The following is an 8,587-nucleotide window of genomic DNA, read 5'->3' on the forward strand; positions in this document are numbered from 1 at the left end:
TGAATTCCTTGATACAAGTAGAGATGTACTTCTAAAAAAACTCGTGTCTTCTCTTACCACTGTAACAATAAATTTACGGTAATGATTCATTAAAAATTAATGGCAGCAAAAAAATCACCGTCGCTTTTTCAACATCATAGACTCTTCCAAGATGGCGGCCCTCAAATTCTCAGTCTCATCGTCACTACTGTTGTCCTCCGCCGTGTGGATCCTCCTTCTTTTTCCCTTAGAGTCGACCGAATCTCCTCTCTTTCTCTTCTTGCTGGATTTATGATCAATCTCCTCGAGAATGGTTATCTCCTCATCTGAATCATCAGCGAAGACCTCGTCCTCCTCTTGACTAGCGCTCACACAGAAAGAGTCGTACATATAAGTGTCAGGTTCAACAGCCTGCGAGAAAATCTGAAGATTTGGGGGTGGAGTTTTGGGTTTTTTCAGATGATATCCATTCCTTTTCTTCGGACTCCTTGTGCTTTGAAGGTAGTAAGCCTTCATATCCACTGAATCATCGTGTACCTGAGTGTGGCTAACAAAATCCCTAAGGTCCTCGTCATCATCTTCATCAGAGAAATCAGTTACTTCGTTGCAGTAGTCGTCAGATTCTTCAGCTTCATCATCAATAAAATCACTTTTGACTCGATCTCTTCTGCTTCCCATTGGTTTTCTTCTTTTCTTCGATGAATTACTTGATTGATTTGAAACTCTTTTATTAATTCTTGGTGGTACTGCCTTTGGAAGAGCGAAATTACTCACACTCGAGGTAGGAATTGCTCTGCTGTCACTTGTACTTGTAATTTTCTGAGGGATTTTGTTGTCAGTTTTGGAGGCCAGATCACTAGTTTTTACTGATTTATTATTGCGATATCCATTGAAGACACTCTTTTTGATTTTGGTAGATGAAAAATCGTCGTCAGAGTCTGAATTTTGTTGAGTTACAAACTCTTTACTAGGCTTTGAGAATAAAGTAGCACGAATTGCGGCTAATTTATCATTGTTTAAGGAAGAATTTTGGAAGGGTTTACTCGAAGGCTTATCTTGGGGTTTATCGCGAGCTTTATTAAAATATTTAGACGATGAGAATTCCCCCGAAGAGCCCGTAGATTCACTGATTTTGGTCGGCGGCTGTGTGCTTCCCTCGAAAAATCTTGACTCGGAATTTATGACCTCTGGTGGAGTTTCAAAGTCACTACCCCAATCAAAGTCATCCAAGTCATCTTCAAACATTTTATTGGGTTTCTTACCATTCGACACGGCTGAAGGAGCAGACGAAGTAGTTGGAGTGAAAATATTTGTTGATTTATTGACTCCACTGGATTTTGTAGGAGTCTCGAAACGGTTTAATAATTTATTATAAATGGTCCTGTGTGGAAACCTTTTCTTCGTTGAGACATTGTGCACATCTTTTCCTCGATTACCACCAGAAGTAATGGGATTCTTCAGAGACGTGTTGTGATTGGATGGCCCTTGACGCTGGCTTACATGTTTTTCCACCTTTTGATTGGATAACTTGAGGGGGTGCGCGATAGACGACGATTTTGGATTGGCCAGATTGGTGTGACTTGTGCTGGCTTGAGGGGTGAAGCTTTCCGATAGTACAGAAGCTTGTGGCATTGTTGCTATCTTTTCCATATCCTCCCAGGGTTCAAAGTCATCTTCTAAGTCCGTCAAATTTAGTTCATTGACACAATATCGAGATTTATCCTCTCGTTCCGAAAGAATTGCATTCATCGCAGGATGAGAATTAATTTGTATTTCATTTCCTGTACAAGATTTACTGACTTTGTCGCATGAATTATTGGAATTTTTACTAGGTGTTGAAAATGAATTCATTTCCTTCTGGGGGAGTTCCTTTTTTTCAATTTTATTTTCTATCGATAATGATTGATTTCTTTCCTCAGATTTACGTGCAATTTTATTATCGTGTGTCAAGTCTATCGGATGTTCAATTTGAGTTTCTTCAATGTCGAGAACTTCTATCTCATCATCCAGTGAATTTTCATTATTTACCTCTGAGTTCCTATCCGTAGAATTATAGGAAAATGGAATACGAATATCCGCAGTTTCCACCAACGACGGACTGCAGGGCATTGTCTCCATGATTGGCCCATCCACTTCCATCTCCATCGTTTCTGTATTCTCAAGGGTTTTATCCATTTTTCCATCATCTGAATCCTTACTATGCCCATTTTCTTCAATTCCTACCTCAGCGTTTTTAACATCAGTCGTCATGGAGTTGAAATCGAACTGTGTTGCATCGGGATCCTCATCCGAGGCTTCATCCAAAATATTTTCAAATGCATTCTCCGCATAGCATTCGGGAGATGGAATTTTCTCATGAGTTTTCATACTTTGAAAAGGTGATTTTGACCTTTTAGTGCAAATCTCTGGGCTTCTCTGAATTTCCTCGTCGGAAGAATCATCCAGAACTATCTCAAAATCACTTTTAATCATAACATTAACTTCCAAATTCCTCTGAGCAGCTTGACTACTGTTTTTACTTTTATTATGACTCCAATCAACACTTTCCAAAGGTGGTGATTCTCTCTTATCACATTCACCATCATTATCTGACTCACTAGTGTTCAATAGATCCTCGAAATTATTGCCGCAGTCCATGAAATCCTGCGGACTGTGGTAATTATCTACTCCCCCCGAAATAATCCCCTCAGGAGTCATTTGCGTTAGTTCATCCTCCACAGGTGCAACAAACATTTTAACAGTCTTTAAGCAGTCCAAAATTGCTTCATCAGGAATTCTCAAATTACTAAAAAAATTATCTTCACAATTATCTACTTTAGGAGCATAACGAATCACCAAATTTCTGTTCTCTTCATCCTCATTATTATTATTCTCATTATTATACTTTTTAGACTGTCTGGTGGCACACAGCGTCAGGAACTCAATAGTCTCATTATCATTAGTCAAGAGCTGGACGTCGGCGTGCTTAATGTCCTCAAGGCTCATGGAATTAGCCCTGAGGGGTTGGCTATTTTCAATCTGGGAAATCCTCGTCTCCTGGATTTTTGGAGCTACGATATCATTATCGATCTCATCATTATCATTAGGTACTGTTGTTAAGAACCTCATGAGCGATTCACACCGTCCACTACTTTTTCCAGCCCCTTCAGGATTTTTCTGATTTTTAGATTTACCTCCTCTTTTCGTTTTCTTCTCAGTTTCCAAATGATTTTTCTTCTTCCTTCCTTTCTTCTCTGGTGGTCCCTTGGGTAGGACTGTCATGTGAATTTTGTGAACTTGAGGTTGAATATCCTCAGGGATCATTCGAGGACTGGAATTGTGCAGAGCTAATATAACTCCATTGGAATGCAGAACTTTATTGTTCATTGAGTCTCGTTTAGATAGAGCCGCCTGCAGGGTTTCGTGCTCTTTCCCATCTGTAACAAGGACAATTATGTGTCCGTTACGTTTCCGTCCTGTCCTGCCCATTCGCTGGACCAGTCTCGTTGGTGAGTGCTGGGAAATGTCGAAGCAGACGATGAGATCTACTTCTCCAACATCTAATCCCTCTTCTCCAACTGATGTTGATATTAAAACGTTGACTTGGTTGCTTCTGAAATCCTCGAGAGCCTTCTTTTGTTGCCTCTGCTTGAGTCCAGCTTGACCTACGAACACCTGGGGACGAATCAGAGGACGAGACTGAAGAAGTAAAACATAAACTTCGTTGACAATGTCTCTATATTCAGTGAAAACTATTGCCCTCGTGTTGTTTTCCTTATTTTCAGCTCGTCTGAAGTGCTGGATCAATATACTTCGAAGAGTCTCGAACTTTCCATGACCAAAGACAAGATTTTCGGGGACTTCGGTGACACTTCCGTCCATGAACGGTCCTGCATCTGGAAATGGACCAAGATACTGTCTGATGTTCTCCAATAATTCTTGGAGTTCTGGTTCATTATCCAGCCAGAATTTATCAGAATGGTTTTGATAGAAATGGACGAATGCTCGTAGTCCATGACGAATAATTAACTCATAAGCATGGTACATCGTGAGGAGAATGTTTAGGGTCTTCATGATGATTCCATGGTGGTTAGATTTATTTGGATGAGATTTGTATTCATTCAGGATGTAGAAGATTCGTCCCTTGGAGATGTGGGCAGCGGAGGTTTTGAGAACGTTGTACTGGAGGAGAATTTTCACGTGTCGATCCATTATTTCGATGTACCGTTCCTTGAATTCGGAGAGGTTTTGACCCAAGTCAACGAGGATTATATCTACTTTGCGTTCGTTGATGTAGGGAGTGATGTCTGGAGATGTATCATCTCGCAATTCCAGGTGGGTGATGTGGAGATTCCTGATAACATCTTGGACCGCCTCCAGTTTGCTTCCAGGGGTGGCAGAAAGGGCGAGGATTCTGAAGTAGGGATTAGCCTGGTGCATCATGCGGATTGACTCACAGTAGGCATGCTTTCCGAGGGCTTTGTGGGCCTCGTCGACGACAATGCATTTTATGAGGTCTGTGGGGACAATGGAGCGTTCGAGGTCCTTCTGGAAGGTCTGAGGTGTTGCGAAGATAACGCGACGCTCGCGCCAGGCTGTAGCACGTTTCGTTTGATTGGTTGCGCCGGTGAGCTCGACTGTGTCACTAATCGGGATCCCCATGATGTCATGACAAGCGTCGATCTGCTGGGCAACTAGGGGCTTCGTGGGGGCGAGAAAGACAATTATGCCTTTGGGATACCATCGGAAGTAGTTGTACATCACTACAGCTGCTATGAACGTCTTTCCAAGACCTGGATAGGAGCAGAAATTCATGGGAAAATTATCAGGCAAATTTCAAGAGAGCCTGCGATGATGAAGGAATATTCTAACGAAAAATGACTCTAGATATTTTCAACTAATTAGAATATGTATCAAATAGAATAGAATAGAATGTGTATCAAATATATGAATTTTGGAAATATTTAAAAAATGGGGTTTAAGAGGGATTGAGAAAATTGAGAAAAAATTCCTAGTTTCTAGAGCCAAGTTAGTGATTTTAGAAAACTCATGGCTTTAGGAGTAATGGTACTGATAATAACAATTCGGTTACGGCATTTTGAGAAAAAGAATTCGTGAAATTAAGTGTTAAAGAAGATTTTCTTCAGTATCATAAAACTTATTTCTTATTATTACCTATTTCTCCTTAAATCAAGAAACATTAGGCTCTTAGATTAGAAACATTTGGGTTTTTAAACTAAGAAACAATTGAACATCAATTCAACATCAGAGTCAATGGGTCAGGCGTTATACTTTTAATAAAAGTTATTTCATCAACTTGAGTGTAATTAATTTAATGGCAAGAAAAGTTATCGATTCAAGAACAAAAATGTACTTGGTGTGTGTGCCAAATATTCTTGATTCGAGAATCCCAAAGTTCTGGATTCTAGAACTAAGATTCCCTTAAAACAAGGAAAAATGTGCTTTATATTAAGTAGAACTCAATCAAATTGAATTGCAAATCAGTCAGAATTACAATTTTTTTCGATAATCTTTAGGAAACAAAATTCTGAAAAAAATGAACATTTTACTAATTTCCCTAATTTGCTGGGCCCGCGAGATACCAGTACTAGAGTACTGAAATTTAGTGATTTCAACAGGAAACTAGGAACATCCTTTTTCTATGTGGGGGAGGGTGAGGCAATATGGACATCTGGGGTAAAATGGACCCTCAAAAAATTTGCAAAAAAAAGCTTTTCTCCAAAATTCAAATTTTTGAAAATTATTTCATTGAGTAATGTGGACACCTGATAAATCCATATAGGATGGGCCAGAAAACAAGAAAATTCCGGTAAATATATTCTTGAATTTTCAGGACAGTGACATTAAATGCGATTTAGGGGGGAAAAACCGTTAAATTTCAGATTTCACTGAAAATTCAATGTAATTTGGCACTGAATATTCACATTAGATTGGAAATTCAAACAAATTGAGGAATTCTCGCCTTAGGCTGCTTAAAATTCAGGAATTTTACTGAATGTTCAGTGAAACCTGAAATTTCATGATTTTACTCCCTCAAGCGCATTCAGTATCACTGTCCTGTAAATTAGTAGCCAACTGTCCATGAAATTTCATTTTTTTCATAATAGTGAACAAGGAAAATCATTACAATTCATGCAACAAACATAATTTTCAACAACGTAATGAAACTTACCCGTTGGAAGACATACTAAAGTATTATTGAACAATGCAGTCTTTACAATAGTGAATTGATATTTTCTAACTGGAAGATTTTCTGGGTAGATCCAGCGATTGCCAGCGTCGCGGTCGAATCCCTTGGTCTCTTCATCACAAGACAGAAGAGGCACCTGGGAGAGGAGGTCCATCGCTCTTAGGGGTCATGGGTTACATTAATTTTCATAGATAATATAATGTGACGATCGTAATAATTTACTTGTACGATCTCTGTTCCATGTTCATTCTTCAGGAGCTTTTGATTCGACAAAATGTCATGACAATCCACTGGTGAGATTTGGGGTTATCAGGATTTTTCGTCAATTGATTCGTCCACTAATCGTGATAATTCATTCGAATTTATTTACAATCCATTCTCGTCAATGAATGAACATAGGAGACCAATGGAATTTGAAAGAGATACGTAGAAATTTCAATGCTTAATTTTTTATCCGGTTTATAGTAATAACAGCAAAACCATTTGTGTGCTGACTGCGTGCGCAGCTACGTGCTGCCACCTGCAGCAGCAATTCAAAATGAGTTGGTACAATGAATTCGTATTTTAGGGATGATTTAACAGATATCTTCAAAAACAAAACATCTACAAGGATCCTAAGTAGCAAACCTTGCGAAAGATATCTGAAAGTATACCAAAAAGGCAGACTAATGTCCGTCCAAAAGGTATCTTGCAGTCATACGATAACTTTTAGTTAACTTCTAGGTAACTTCTAGACACAAGTTACCTTTTTGGACAGACATTAGACAGCCTTTTTGGTATACTTGCAGATACCCTCCAGAACTGTGCTGCTTGGGATGCATCAGTAAACCTTTCTTGTAGATGCGAGAACCCTCTACAGAAAAGATCATGATATTTTTTCCTAAAACCCCTCATTTCCTAGAAAAAGCGTTCAGAAGAGGTCACATTTAGGAGGTATGATGCTCCTCGGCGACCCTGTTCTCCTGATATTTCCCGTGACTTTACGAGCTACAAACGTCCCGTTGCAGACGAATTTTGGACAGGATCTGGACGGATTGGAAATCCCTGGTTAATCCACCGTTAAAAAATCCAGTGTAATTTTTCAAGCCTTTATTCCGCTTATCCAGTAATGTAATATGATATCTATGTATATTTTTATGTACTGTACTCTTTTGCTTATAATAATTGTAAAAAAAAAAGAAATTCATTTCGTACTGTAATACAAAAATATATAGTTCTGTCAAAAAAAAATATATATAATATATATTGTAATTTTTTTGACAATAAAAAAATATAATACAGTTCTGTGAAACAGGCAGGTGACAGTGAGCATGTCACAGAGTGATGCTTTTTTTTTCGCCGTCAATACATCGATGGCAGGCTTCCGAATGATCTGAAATATGACAAAAGTTTATAGCTTCACAAAACCAACTAAGAGTAAAAATTTCAGATGGTTACTGTCATCTCCATGGGTGCTATCAAAATTCCAATGTTTCGAATACTTCATATGAACGGGTATAAATATTTTCTGTCCAAATTTCAAGTTGATATCTCGTTTTTTGCACAAGCTAGAGTGTTTCCAAGGTTTTTTTTAATGAAAAAACGGGCATAGCTCGAAAACTTTGTATGAACGGGTATATATGTTTTCATTGATTTGAATTAGAAGGCGTTGAAGCGAATATTTTGAAAAAAAAATCAAAATCGGTTCACTACATAGTTTTGAAGTATTTGCGGAAAACGATTTAAAAATGAATTGTTTTTTCTCAAAAACTATTAGTTCGATCGGGCCGAAATTTTGTACAGAGTTAGTCCTCATCAGGACCTAAAATCTGAATAAATTTCAGATTTTTTGGAATTACTTTAGTCACTTAATTATTCAATTTTCTAAAAATTGACCACCGGGAAGGCGACGGTGGACGTGGTCACATACAAACATGGGCGCCAAACTTCGTATTTTTACGTTTCAGACCATTCTACATCATTTCCAATCAACATTAGAGAATGTGAAAATCGAAGAATTGCCCTCCTTCCATTCTGAAGCAAAAATTGAAATAGTTCTGTAAAAAAAATATAGTATATATGTATATAGTACATAATACATACATCCCTAAAAATAAAAAAGAATGCAAAAAGCAAAAGAGAAACGAAGATGAAGCGGATTATGACGATTTCGAATAAATTATTCAACAATTGAATTCTCATTGCCCTGGGATGCAAGCAGCCACTTAAGTTAGGTGGCTGTTAGGTGGCTGTTAGGTGATACTTGTTTTGGTGTAAAAAAGGGTAAGTGATACCTGAAACGATTATGGATGTAAATCTATGAATTATTAAGGAATTTTAGTAGCTTTAATGACATTAATCTCCATTAATTAAGGAAAATAACAGTTTGCGTATTGAAAGGAAAAATAAATCAGTAGGGGGAACGCCGCCGGATGGCGG

The 8,587-nt window shown here is 38.2% G+C and overlaps 1 protein-coding gene across 1 annotated transcript; it reads right to left on the bottom strand.

The window, feature by feature from the left end:
* Window positions 1-6,660, bottom strand: LOC107040424 (ATP-dependent DNA helicase MPH1). Its single transcript, XM_015260511.1, has 2 exons — window positions 6,152-6,660; window positions 1-4,751 (listed from the first exon to the last, which is right to left on the bottom strand). The coding sequence occupies exons 1-2, from the start codon at window positions 6,321-6,323 to the stop codon at window positions 115-117; spliced, it is 4,809 nt and encodes a 1,602-aa protein (XP_015115997.1). The 5' UTR covers window positions 6,324-6,660; the 3' UTR covers window positions 1-114.
* Between the last annotated feature and the right edge of the window lie 1,927 nt (window positions 6,661-8,587).

The sequence above is a fragment of the Diachasma alloeum genome, unplaced genomic scaffold, assembly GCF_001412515.2.
Source record: "Diachasma alloeum isolate Michigan unplaced genomic scaffold, Dall2.0 Dall_scaffold_00333, whole genome shotgun sequence".
NCBI classification, from domain to species: Eukaryota; Metazoa; Arthropoda; class Insecta; order Hymenoptera; family Braconidae; genus Diachasma; species Diachasma alloeum.

Bases quoted from the DNA above. Each gene is read 5' to 3' on its own strand.
- LOC107040424 (XM_015260511.1), bottom strand. From the start codon at position 6,323: ATGGACCTCCTCTCCCAGGTGCCTCTTCTGTCTTGTGATGAAGAGACC. The intron at 4,752-6,151 runs GTAAGTTTCATT...GCTCCTATCCAG, and splicing joins TTTAGTATGTCTTCCAACGG to GTCTTGGAAAGACGTTCATA.